The sequence below is a fragment of the Heloderma suspectum genome, chromosome 5 (genome assembly GCF_057233095.1).
Source record: "Heloderma suspectum isolate Gila_16-S chromosome 5, 16-S_ref, whole genome shotgun sequence".
Classification (NCBI taxonomy): domain Eukaryota; kingdom Metazoa; phylum Chordata; class Lepidosauria; order Squamata; family Helodermatidae; genus Heloderma; species Heloderma suspectum.
This window is the reverse complement of record NC_139462.1, coordinates 163,410,522-163,424,434: the sequence shown is the minus strand read 5'-3', so window position 1 is coordinate 163,424,434 and position 13,913 is coordinate 163,410,522. Positions and strand designations below refer to the sequence as shown.

General features: G+C 44.2%; 1 protein-coding gene across 1 annotated transcript in view; it reads right to left on the bottom strand.

Moving 5' to 3' along the window:
• NPHP3 (nephrocystin 3) overlaps positions 1 to 11,856 on the bottom strand; it is a 53,954-nt gene extending 42,098 nt beyond the window's left edge. Inside the window, exons 1-7 of the mRNA XM_084858163.1 lie at positions 10,012 to 11,856; positions 9,668 to 9,793; positions 8,612 to 8,762; positions 7,482 to 7,634; positions 6,306 to 6,439; positions 3,246 to 3,406; positions 610 to 757 (exon numbers count right to left, since the gene is read on the bottom strand). Of these exons, the coding sequence (XP_084714289.1) occupies positions 610 to 757; positions 3,246 to 3,406; positions 6,306 to 6,439; positions 7,482 to 7,634; positions 8,612 to 8,762; positions 9,668 to 9,793; positions 10,012 to 10,365 (1,227 nt within the window). The 5' untranslated portion in view covers positions 10,366 to 11,856. The remainder of the gene's footprint in view (positions 1 to 609; positions 758 to 3,245; positions 3,407 to 6,305; positions 6,440 to 7,481; positions 7,635 to 8,611; positions 8,763 to 9,667; positions 9,794 to 10,011) is intronic.
• Between the last annotated feature and the right edge of the window lie 2,057 nt (positions 11,857 to 13,913).

The window sequence follows — 13,913 nt, the reverse complement described above, 5'->3', positions numbered from 1 at the left end:
ATTTAAAAAAGGAAAATAGATCGGCATGGCATGCTACCGTACACCACTCGCCATCTGGAAAAGCTACCCACGTTTTGGATTTCAAATATGTAATGATATGAAAGAAAAGGAATTCTAGTGGTGCACAGAAAAGCATGTCAAAATGTCTTCACATTGTGAATCAAATTAAAATGTAAGGACAGAACTTAAAAAAAAAACCAAATTCCAAACACATTTTGAAAGTAGACACCATCTTCATCAGCGTGAAGAGTAAAAAACGGTCCTTAATGTCTACGATTATCACAGCACAGTATCCAAGAAGCACCATCTCTTTTGGATACATCAACATTTCCTCCATTAGATCTCCTCTGCAATGAAAGACATCTAAATCCCTACTAACACGATGTAACATAATCTCTCAGAAACAAGAGTTTATTTGGGATTCCATGATCATACAGCATTCAGTTCTTTAATATGCGCAGTTCCGCTAGTTTCCTGGATACACTATTCTGCACTGAAAACGGGTAACATACAATTCCTGTTAACACTAGCTGTTAAAAGTGCTGTGCTACAAAACAACGAGACAACCAGTCACAGCAAAAGTACCAACCTTGGGCAACCTCTCATTACCTTGGCTTTGTTCACATAACGCACTTGCTCAATGAACTGTTGCACAGAATCCGAGCTGACTTGGCCATCTTCCAATCGGTGGTAAATAAGCAGGGGCTTTCCTTCTGGGTTTTCCAAAAAGGCTTCTTCGCACTCATCCAGCAGACAGCTAGATTGGAAATCAACATTCTTGTGCTATACTATTCTGCTGTAGTAAACAGTTCAATCAACATCGACCCCAAGGGTGTATTTTTCTTCAGAAGCTCCAATCAAAAAGGCCAAGCCTTTGTATTATGAAATAATCAGTGTTTTTAAAAAACTGAGGACAATACGCCTTGAGTCAAAGAATTGTTTAAAAACCTACCCTGTCCTACTGAGAACCTCTGTGAACATGATTTATGCAAAGACAGTGGCTGAGATCTAAAGAAGCCCCTGTGCACAAATGCAAGGTGGGGGGAGGGGATCATTGGTTTTCCCTTCCCTTCCAGCTGCAGCTGAATGTCTCCAAGCTTCAGCAGCACAGGGGATCACTGAAAAATACTGATGCACGTATGGAACACTACTAACGTCCTTTGGATCTTAGCCATACCCTAGCCTAATTGCAGCCCCCACCCCTCATGCAATTACTCTTTTTAAAAAAAATATTTTATTTGCAACACAATAGTAACAACAACAAACAGCGCCCCCCAAGCAAAAAAATGGGGGGAGAAGGGGAATAACATTCATATCATGCAATTACAATGACATGAGTGCTGGGGCAGGATTTTGTCTATTACCACTCCTGCCCCCTTGCTGGCCACACCCCCAAATGACTGGGGGGGGGGGGCTCTACACATGTAGGCTCCCTATGCATTTTAGGACCCTGCTCATGACTGTAATTGCATGAGGAGTGAATGCCCAAATAGGACCCCTGTATCCCATGTATCTAGATTCTAGTAAGAATGGTGAGTATCATGCCACCTCTCCATTTCTATTTGGCTTCTTGCAACTTCGCTATCATCCTCTTAAAACAAAGAGGAGCCACACTACGTCTAGCCACAGCTCCCTCCCTTTGGGTTGTGAGGGTCCCCAAGTGGCACGGCTACTAGTTCAAAGTCTAGTTCAAAGAGCTTGCTAAGAAAGAACGTGGTAGTAAGAAAGACTTTGCAGCAGTAGTAGAGGCAGAAGCTGCTGGATACGCTCCAGACCTTGCTGGCTTGGCCTCATTGCTAGGGCTCAGCCCATCAAACGCGAGGGTTCACCTCAGCAGCTGAAAGAAGTTTCACAAGCAAACCCACTCAAAGGTAGTCATGGCTGCGGGCGAAAAAGCTCTTCCTCATTTCCTGCTAGGACAGTTTTGCCTGACTGAGGGAAAAGCCACACAGATCTCTCCTCTGCTCCATCCCTTCACTACCCACCACACAAGCTTGCTTCTGTAGAATCACAGAATAGAATCATAGAATAGTAGGCTTGGAAGGGGCCTACAAGGCCATCGAGTCCAACCCCCTGCTCAATGCAGGAATCCAAGTCAGAGCATCCCTGACAGATGGCTGTCCAGCCTTGTCTTGAATGCCTCCAGTGTGGGAGAGCACACCACCTGCCTAGGGAATTGGTTCCATTGTCGTATTGCTCTAACAGTCAGGAAGTTTTTCCTGATGTTCAGCCGGAATCTGGCTTCCTGTAACTTGAGCCCATTATTCCGTGTCCTACACTCTGGGATGATCGAGAAGAGATCCTAGCCTTCCTCTCTGTGACAACCTTTCAAGTACTTGAAGAGTGCTATCATATCTCCCCTCAGTCTTCTCTTCCCAAGGCTAAACATGCCCAGCTCTTTCAGTCTCTCTTCATAGGGTTTTGTTTCCAATCCCTTAAGATGTGAAAGAACATGAATAGTAGTGGTAACAAAGCACACTTACTTCTTTTTTGCCCTTCAGTAATATACTCTCATAAGTGTATGAATGTGTGTTTGCAGATTTCTGTATACAGAACTGCATTTATGCAGGAATACGTATATAAGTGAGAGAGAGAGACAAAGAAAAGAAATATGCAATATGCCCACATATATGTGCTCACCTGCATTCCAGAGGCTAAGAGAGCACATATGAACAGGATCAAGTGTAAAGATTCCAGGGGCTGCACCTATGCAAAAAGCATAGCTTGTGCAACATGTGAGCATCCTCCCATATACGCAGCCATGTTCTTGGATCACCCTGATACTGCAGACAAATCCAGAGCTTTCAAAAAAAGCATTTTCTTTATATCTCCATTCTCAATTCTGTAGCAGCTGTGTTTTTTAAACTTTTGCTAAAAGCTGCCTTTAATGTCCTTTCTAGACAGAAAGGTCGGGTATAGGATTTAAAATAAAATAAAATAAGCAAACATACTTCAGAGAACATGCATAACTGTAGTGGTAACATGGCACATGACTGCTTGAAAGTCTTAAATTGTCCTATTATGGAAAGGATCTAGTTCTGCCTTTAATATACAGATTTATAATCAGAGGAACCTTAAAAAATCATCCTAAATTTGGCTATTAGCACGGATTAGGTTCAATATAAAAACATTATTGAAGGAGGTATGTTCCATATGTTTACCCAAATACAATTTAATAGCATCGCCCTGTTTTACTACCATCCTAGTCTCTTTCTACTTAATGGTTTCCTAAGCCATTAACTCACCTTGGCAAACTTAGATGTAAGAACAAAATGGCTAAAGAACTTTTCTCAATTTCCCATTTCCTCACAGCCTGGAAAGAACTTTCAGTTTCTACTGGAAAGTGGACAACTTGGAAGAAGTATTCCATTGTCTCACAATATTTCCGAAGTTCTGGAGAGTATTTCTGAAAGTTAGTAAGAAAATGTGATTTGTTATGGGTCATACAATATCCAAGTTACAATATACAAATACAAGGCTCAGCAAGCTAAACTATTGTTGCGTTGTACATTTGGGATCTTAACCAGTGTAAACAGTTAGAACTAACCATGCTTAAGCTTTAAGTCTGCACTTGGCCACAGTCATTCTCAAAAGACTACTGTTAGTGGGACGTAGAGCCTGAGACTCATTTGACATGGTAGAGACCACCTCACTCCCTGTATCCATTTACATTCTCTCCTGCAAGCGACTCTTGATAATAGGTTGGATCCAAATTTATGCTGGATCAATTATGCTGGCAGAAATGGACTTCCCCACCCCCTCCTTTCCACAGTAACCCCTCCAGCATCCTCAAAATGCTACACAGAGAGCCAGGAGACTCTGCTGAATGGGGTGACCTGTGTGTGTGTGTGTGTGGGGGGGAATCTCTAAAACTCAGGCAGAGCTGAGTTTTCCATGAGCCAAGTGCTTCCTTGAGCAGAAGTTCCCTTCCTCTTGAGGAAGGCAGGTCCTGGATCTAACCCAATGACTTGAATGTGTCAGGGACATGCCAAAAGGTAGTCCCAATCACTATTTGTCATATTTATTTGCAAGGATTTACAAGGAGTTATAAGCTGCTCTTCTATACGAGGATACTCAAACCGGTTCAGTCTTAAGACAACGTTAACATCACAGCATAAAAATACAAAACTAAAACATTATCCAAACAACAACAGTAGAATCAAAGCACAGTTTAAAACAAGAATATAAAATCATCTGATATAAGCCCCAAAGGCTCATTGGAATAGCTATGTTTTCACTGCCCACAAAAGGTGGGACAGTGATAGAGTCAAGTAGACCTGCTTCAGGAGGGCATTCCTCAATCTTGTTGCCACAATTAAAAAGCCTTATCTGCTGTGCCCACCCACTGCACCACCAGTGACAGCAGAATCCAGAACAGAGACACCAACGTTTGTTTCAGTTGTCAGCTGGGTTCATCTCGGAGGAGGCAGTTCTAATCTGGAGGGATGTGAACTTCCCTTCCTCCAAAAGGTTTGCAAAATCTCAGGCCTTAGGAATAGGGCATGTTGAATGGAATGACTGGGGAAAAAAATGTGTCCAGCGTCACTGTACAACATGGTGATGCCTTTTAGGTGGATGGGTAAGGAAATGAGAATTCCCAATCTCAAAATAAGGACATTTATTTATTTAACTATTTATTAAAAAGCATTTTTATACTGCCCATTAAAGACAAGTTCTCTGGGTGGTGTACAAACAAAAGAGATTGAACCAAAATTGGTGGACCATGGTTAAGTAGATATAAGTTAGTGTGTTAACGTTTTTACTGTTTTAATGCTCTTGATCTTACTGTTTTAAGGTTTTATTGTCTTTAATTGTTGTACACTGCCTTGATGGCTTTTTAGCAGATAAGGCGGTGATAAATGTCAATCAATCAGTAATAAGTCGTCATGTTTTGACTAAACCAAAACCCAAAATAAAGTTACAATGTCACATAATACTGAATCATCAGAATATGTGGAAAGCTGTAAAGTCACAGTTTTTGCACTACTGTGATTCATTGCATCATACACTAGGCCACCAAAGTGCCATAACTCCAGAAAATCCAATTCAATAGGCCAGAAAATGCTACATTTTATCCAAGCAAAGTCATACATCTTGCCTTTCTAAGGCTTCAGGAAGACACCTTATCCAGCATTATTTGAGGTCTTATTTAAATTGGAAAATGCCAAAAACTGAACTTTATCCATATAAAACAGTTTCCCTTTCTGAGCTAGCCGGGGCGATCTTGGGGCTGGTGCCAGAACACCCCAGGCTTCTTGTTCTGGAGGATTTCAACTTTCACACTGAGGTCACTCAGTCAGGTGTGGCTCAGGATTTCATGTCTGCCATGGCAACTAGTATATGGGCCTACACATTCAGCAGGGCACACTCTTGCTTTGGTATTCTGTTCTGGCACAGTTTGTGTTCTGAAGTCAGAGAAGTTACGTGTGACTCTGTTGTCACGGGCAGAACTATCTGGTTAGCTTTGGGCTGGCTGCTGGTATGGACTTCCGCAGGACTGGAGGACTGGTTAAAATGGTCTGTCCTAGGCAACTCATGGATCTGAATGGTCTCCTGAATGTGCTTAGGGAATTTCCTGCCTCATTTGTTGGTGGTACCGTCAAAGCCCTGGATGTTCTGTGGAATATGGACACAGCCTGGGCTGTTGACATTATCGCTCCTAAGAACATTCTTCCTCCTTGTAGAGACAAGCCAGCTATGGAGTTTAACGGGGAGTTGAGGGCAGTGAAACAGGAGAGACATCACCTAGTAGGCAGTTGGAGAAAAACTCTGGATAAATCTGACCAAATGCAAGCGAACGCAGATGAAAACACAGGTTAAGGGATTAATCAGACCATGGCAATGAGGGCAGTGAAGAAAGCTCCCTTCTCTACCACCACAGTGTCCAGACAGAATAGACTGGCAATTTGCTTTGCTCTTTGGAGACGAAGTCACTTGGCTTTCAATATCAACATTCATGGTATCCTTCTGGACCACCTGGCAGGGCTGGGCCTTGAGGATGCTATTTTGCAATGGTTTTGGTTGTTATGAAATTATTAATTGTGATGTTATTTGTATTGCTTTTAGATTTTATTGCTTTAAATTGCACCACCTTGATAGCTTTTTAGCAAATAAGGTAGTACATAAATGTAAACAATAAATGAATCACTAATACTACTGAACTATGGTTCCTCCATTGAATTCAGGGAAATTGGGAGAGCATCTCATCCATGTGGAGGGAACTGCTAGTTTTGTATTAACAGAATGCAGGACAGCGAGGAAAGGTGTACAAAATCAAGAACATATTGTGGATGCATTTTTCTCACCTGTATGAAGATGTCGACTTCTAGCTGAGTCTCTTCTGTATTGATAAGATACACCCTTACTGTGTTACTCCATAAAGAGTGGGAAAACAATGGAGTGACCTGCAACAAACTTGCAACAGCTGCATCCCAATCATCTGTACAACAACAAACAGAAGATGAACACAAAAACATTTCATCAACCATTTTAAAAACAGATAGACAACCACCCTAAGGTGCTGCAACAACAATTTGACATATTTCGGATATTTTTAAAATCACTTTCATAGATAACAAAATGTCCATATAACTAGATGGATAACTATAAAATATACTGCAAGAAAACTAACATTAGCTGTAAGATTATTATTAAACTAGCAAGCACTTGTGAACCCCTAAGAATAACATGTATACCTAGAGACTGTACACTGCATGTTTTTATTACAAATATCTTTTTCCTAAACCTAAAGGTTTAAGCAATTAAAATTCAATGTCATCCCAGTCCTTAGCATGTTTATCTGGAAGTAAGTTCCCCTGATTTCAGTTGGAGTTACATCTAGGACTGCCACATGGAAAACAATGGGCTAACTTTTAAGAAAACTATTTCATGCCTGTTCAATGACATCCAAAATATTAAGTATTTCTGGATGTTGCAGATTATATTTATGAACCAATATAACTGTTGTATGTTGTGCTGAGCTGAGACTGCTCCTTTCATCTAAAGTTTTTCTCTTTCTTTTTTTTAATAGGCCATCAATTTTTGTTCATTCATGATGAAATTCTTTATCAGTATTTCTGTAAATTTAATGTCAGTATGCAAGGGGAGAATAAAACCAGCCTGTGCTACTGACCATGTGCAAGTCCCTTTGAAAAGCTTTATGCACATGCAGGCTTTTAAATGGACACCATTTTCTAAAAAAAACACAGCACCCATATGCTTGAAATCATGGAGAGGGGAGGTTCTAGCATCACTTTAAACCTTAATGGCAGGTCATCTGTAAAGAAGCTGAAACTTGTGCTGCCAACCTATAGAAACATTCAGCTCTTCATAAATATTAAACATCGACGAAGAATATTTTTTAGGATGGCTCCAGCGTTCACAAATTTGTCTTAAAGTGCCACAACCTAAGCCAAACTTAGCAAGATGTTGCATCATCATCATCATTACTACTCTCGCTTCAGAGAAAACCAATTCCTTACCTCTGTTGACATTTGCAAATGGCCCTTCCACATCTATGGAACTATGTGCAAACTCAGGGCCTCTAAAAGACTGTTGAAGCTGCATCATACTGCCCATAGACGGCTCACTTCCCAAGGCTCCACCAGTCCAATACTCAGTCTGAGCTCCCGCAGCTTAAAATAAAACAAGCAGATCCCAACTGACAACAACTTAAACGTAATCAAATCATGGTTATGCTTCAAGGGCAAATAACCACCAAATAGCAGCTGATATGGGGAGAGTATCTTCTGCAGCAAACTACTGCAGAGCTACAATCTGAATTGAGAGCACACTTATTCTTCAAAAGGACAATCACCAGTTTAGGGCACAATTGTATGCATGTTTAGACAGAGAAAAGGCCTACAACTACCAGCATTCCCCCAGCAGCCATGCTGGCTGGGGAATGGTGGGAGTTGTAGGCCTTTTTCTGCCAGAACATGCACAAGATTGCACCCTTAAGCATGCTTTTAAAAAAATGTGATTATCATAAGATGTAGCTTGACCCTGAACTGTAGAATACTAAGGAGTCAGGTCAAAAGTAGACATGACCCAGACTTCTTCAGTTCTTCCCCCACCCTCCCAGTTTGTTGTTTTGGTTGGGCTATGTGTGTTTTCAATGAATGTAGTGCGAAGGATAGGACTGCTTACCCATTCTAATCATTGGCCACTAACAAAAAATCAATTTTCCCCTCCTCTCCCGCCCCAACACAGAGCTTTCCCACCTAATCAAAAAGTCCCAAATCAAATTATTATTCTACTCAAGTGTATAAGGCTCCTTGCTCAATTTTGATCCTAAAAGATGACATGCTCAAATTGAGATATTACCTTAACAGTTGGAAAGAAAGATCAACAGATATAATACTTGAAATGAATGGGGGTGAGGAGTTGGGGACAGGAAGGGTTACTGTTGAGAAACAGGTGAAATTAAAGCGGTTTATTTAAATGCTTTATGAAACAAAATATGTTAGCAAGTTTTTATTGCTTATACATTAATACGAAATTATTATATTCTACAAAGAATAGTGGCTTACAGGATTTTGTCTGTTTTATACTGCACTGACCTCTATAACACTGTTACATGACTGACAAAAGGAGCAGGTAGAATTCGTACCAATAACCTCTGTGCAGCTATCATCTGAGTCTGATTCTTCAGGATCAAATACTTGGATGCCTTGAGCTTGCAGCCTCTGCAGTTTTGCCTCCAGCTCTCGCTTAGCTCTCAGTAAATCCTGAATTTCATTTTCCTTGGTTTCTCTAAAAATCTATAAATGAAAAGGGAATATATGTGCATTCTGACCAGTCGAAAGTTGCACTTGCAGACATATGCACCTCTTTATAAGACCGTGTAATATTTTGTGCTCAGTCCATCCTAAAGGAAATCAACCCCGAGTGCTCATTGGAAGGGCAGATACTGAAGCTGAGGCTCAAATATTTTGGCCACCTAATGCGAAGAGAAAACTCTCTGGAAGAGACCCTGATGCTGGGAAAGACTGAAGGCAAAAGGAGAAGGGGACAGCAGAGGATGAGATGGCTAGATAGCATCACCGATGCAATGAATATGGACTTGAGCATCCTCCGGGAGAGAGCGCAGGACAGAAAGGCCTGGCGTGCTATGGTCCATGGGGTCACGAAGAGTCGGACACGACTGAACGACTGAACAACAACATTTTGTGCAGATCTTTTCACGTTGGCATGAAATTAATACACCCCTTGAACATATCAGTTTCAGCACTCTCACTCAGGTGTCTAGCAAGAGGACCCTAAGACCCCACCCACTTAATGTTAAAGACAGAAGGAAAATTGGTAGACACAAAAGAGACCTGCAGCAAAATGATGCACCGTGGAATGCTCCTGTTAAAGGTTCCAGCACATTAGCCGTGACTTCTTCCAGAATACACCATTCCATTCCCTCCCACCAGAGCAGTTTTCCATTTTGCCCCCCAAGTTGGCCAGTTCCATGCCCACTGGGCACACTCAATCCTTATTGGGTTGTTTGGGGGGGGTCCCCCCTTAGGGCTTTTGCTCCTAAATGTTTTTTTGTACTTATGCAAACCTTGGAGTTGCCCCAAGCATGCCAACTGCTCCCTCTTGTTCCTCAGTAGCCTGTTTTGGGGTCATAGTCATTAGCACTAAGCACCTGAATTTGCTGTTAGAGGAAATGCTTTACCTTGAACTGCCTCTTGACTTTGTCCCGGTCGTGTTCAAATGTAGCAGCTCTCTCCATGGCTTGGTATTTGGCCTCTAAAGCACTTTCTTTTTCTCTGAGTATTTTTTGGTATGTTTTCTGAAGGGCCTGAAAAAGACTGGCATTACTTTATTTTTTCCTAGCGTGAAAAATTACAGCTAGTAAGTGCTTGGCTGCTAACCTTTTAAGTGAGAACAGAAAAATTAGCAGCTACAAAAAGCTCGCATGCTGCTTCCCAATTCCAAACAAGTGGTTTTATTACATTTGGCCTTGTAATTCTATGCCTCTTTTTTCCAGTCCATGATGTCGCTACCCTTCCCAGTTACCTGCAGCTCTGCCCGCAGTCGCTTGTTCTCCTTATCCAGCTTGGCCTCTTTCTTCATCATAGAGGCCACCTCGTTGTTCTTGCTGATGCGGAAGATCTCATATTCTTTTTTCAGTCGCTCATACTCCGCCATACACTCCAGTTCTTGCACCGAAGCGGTGGATTTGAAGCTGGCCCCGATAAGGCCTCCAGGCCGTGATGTCCCTACGCGACGAAAGGAGCTGCGCAGAAGCCGAGCTTTGGGTTTCACCTCCACGGGGATCTCGCAGGCTTCACCACCACCTCCCTCGTAGGTGTCTTCAATCACTTCCCCAACAGCGCCCATTGGGTTCACCAAGGATGAAGCAGTCCCCATAGCTGAGGAGGTTCCCTCGTCAACCCTGTCTCCTCTTGATGGAAGGTCTTACCTAACTCAGAGGCCACACCAGAATTCCAGACATATACCACTCCCTGATATTTCCATCAACGGCAGCGAAACACTGGGCCCCAGCCACACAGCCTGGGATTGTCCTCTTTCCTCCCATGTCAATTAGCTGCAAACCACTGATGAGATTCTCCTTCCCCTGCTTCAACTAGCCAACACTTGAGGTTTGCCCCACAGTCAGGGTTTTAATTTTTGATAGCAGTCTTTAAGCTTTGCATATTCAAATTATTCAACCGGGAAATCTTTAAATTTGCAAACATTCCAAATTCACGCAACCCCTACCCTTAAAGAAGTAGTTTTGTGTGTGTTTTTTAAAGTCACACAACCAGTACCTGGGTTTTCCTTCTTTCTTTCTAACACCAAATAGACAAGATCACAGCCTTGCACCCCACGTTATAGCGATTTTGTTGGTCTGGCCATAACAACCACACCCTGCTTTTGAACTCACATGCATGAACACAGATGTCAACCTCCAGTCCACTCCTACAGATGTACTGAAAAAACGGGAAGGAAAACTATCCCTTCGATTTATTTTTTTAATCACCCTACTGGCCGTCAGAACTGGGGTGGGTGGGCCCCGGGCGGCAGGCCTTACACACGCTTACCTGGGAGGAAGTCCCACTGAACTCAACTGGACTTACTTCCGAGTAAGCGCGCATAGGATTGCGCGGTCAAAGATGCCGGCCAGTCCGCATTCAGGATGTACTCCCGTGCTACACGCTTACTACGGAGCCTCTCTGAAATCAGTGGGGCTTACTCCGGAGTACACACGTGCAGGGCTGGCCTTGGAAGTGATCTTCGCCACACGTCGTTAAAAGGCTGCAAAGTCTCCCAAGGAAAGCCAAGCCTCTCCCAGTCGCGACTGTTTCCAACCCTGTGCCTTCCCTCGTCAGAGAAAGGACTGAGTCGCCCTCAAGCAACTGGGGAGGGGGGGGGTTGTTGGGTTTACGGCTCTCCACGCCGCTAAACCTCCAAAAGGCGGGGAGGGAAGCCTCGCAAAGGGACGAGTCTCGCAAGCTTCCCGGGGCCAACGCAGAGGGCCACAGGCTCCGTGGGGCAGCGAGCAACAAGCAACCGCTCGCCCACCTCCTCTCTTCCTCGGTCTCCCTTGACGGACATACAGCCCAGCCGGGGCTGCCCGTGAATGGCTTTGGCCGGCGGCGAGAGGGCAACGGACCACGGGACGGAGGGAGGAGGGAGGAAGGAAGGAGGCAGTGACGTGGCAGCTCTCGGCCCTCCCTCCCGGCTCCAGCAACGGACCGAGGCGCTGCCGTGCCGAGGAGGAGGCGAATGCGCATTTGTGGGGAGCCCGTAGGGCGCCCGCTTTCATGCTCTTCCGCTCGCGCAGCTCCTTGCTGCCCGGCCTAGGACGTTCTGAGCGCTTGAGGAGAAGCGGCAGCGGCCAACAGGGGCAGAATGGACTGCACCACTTTGGACTGCCCATGCATGCGATGGGGTGGTATGGGCTATACCACTTTGGATTTTCTACCCCTGCAGAAGGGGGTAGACTCCTGAGGAAACTCAGCAGTCACGGAGTAAGAGGAGAGGTCTGATGGATCAGTCACTGGTTAAAGAACAGAAAGCGGGGCGTAGGAATAGATGGTAAATTCTCCCAAGGGAGAAGAATTGATGCTTTCGAACTGTGGTGCTGGAGAAGACTCTTACGAGTCCCCTGGACTGCAAGGAGCTCAAATCAGTCAATCCTAGAGGAAATCAACCCTGAGTGCTCATTGGAAGGACAGATACTGAAGCTGAAGCTCCAATATTTTGGCCACCTAATGCGAAGAGAAAACTCTCTGGAAAAGACCCTGATGCTGGGAAAGACTGAAGGCAAAAGGAGAAGGGGACGGCAGAGGATGAGATGGCTAGAGAGCATCACCGATGCAATGAATATGGACTTGAGCACGCTCCAGGAGAGAGCGCAGGACAGGAAGGCCTGGCGTGCTATGGTCCATGGGGTCACAAAGAGTCGGACACGACTGAATGACTGAACAACAACAACAGGGATCTGTATTGGGACCAATGCTTTTCAACTTGTTCATAAATGATCTGGAATTGGGAGTGAGCAGGGAAGTGGCCAAGTTTGCCGATGACACCGCATTATTTAGGGTGGTCGAAACAAAAAGGGATTGTGAGGAGCTCCAAAAGGATCTCTCCAAACTGGGAGAATGGGCATCCAAATGGCAAATGAGGTTCAATGTTAGCAAATGCGAAGTGGTGCTTATTGGGACAAAAAATCCCAACTTCGAGTATAACCTCATGAGATCTGAGCGAGCGGTGACCGACCAAGAAAGAGATCTCGGGCTTGTGGCGGACAGCTTAATGAAAATGCAGGTCCGGTATGCGTCCACTGTAAAAAAGAAAAGAAAAAAAAGGCAAACTCCATGTTAGGCATGATGAGAAAAGGAACTGAGAATAAAACTGCCAATATCATACTGCCTTTCTACAAATCTGTGGTGTGGCCACACTTAGAATACTGTGTACAGCTCTGGTCACCACACCTAAAAAATAATAATTGTAGAGCTGGAAAAAGGGTAGAAAAGGGCAACTACAACGATCAAGGGGCTGGAGCATCTCCCCCATGAGGGAAGGTTACAACAGCTGGGATTGTTTAGCCTGGAAGAACGGAGGGTGAGGGGAGACATGATAGAGGTGTACAAAATTATGCATGGTGTGGAGAATGTGGATAGGGAGACTTTTTTCTCCCTCTCTCACAATACTAGAACCCAGGGTCATCCCATGAAGCTAGTTGGTGGGAGATTCAGGACAGATAAAAGGAAGTACTTCTTCACACAGCACCTGGTTGTGGAATTCACTACCACCACATGTAGTGATGGCCACCAATTTGGATGGCTTTAAAAGGGGATTAGATAAATATCTGGAGAAGGCTATTGATGCCTGCTAGTTCTGATGGCTATGTGCTACCTCTAGTACCAGAGGCAGTGAGCCTATGTACACCATTGGCTGGGAAACATGGACAGGAGGGTGCTATTGCACTCGTGTCCTGCTTGTGGTTTCCTGAGTGACAGCTGGTTGGCCAGTGTGTGAACAGAGTGCTGGACTAGATGGAACCTTGGTCTGATCCATCAAAGTGGGGTGGGGGATACAAAAAACGGCAGCATATTTTAGCTTGAAGTGCTTACTACCAGTGATTAAGTCTTAGGAGAAGAACTTCAACGTTTTAGAATGAAGGAAAAAGAACTACACAAAAGTTGGGAAACTGCCAAATATTTGGGGAAAGGGGTGGAGACAATGGAAGGGGTGTGGCCACCTGAGACAACCTGGAGGACTGGATTGGGATCCCTTGAGGGCCGGCTTTGGGCCCCTGGCCTGAGGTTGCTCTTCCCTGCTATAAAGTGTCTGTTGTATCACTTCAGAACTTTACTGCTTCTTTCCCAACACATTCTCCTGAAGGCGTAGACCAACCAACCTATTGATTTACCACCACCACACACACATGTGTGTGTCTGTGTGTGTGT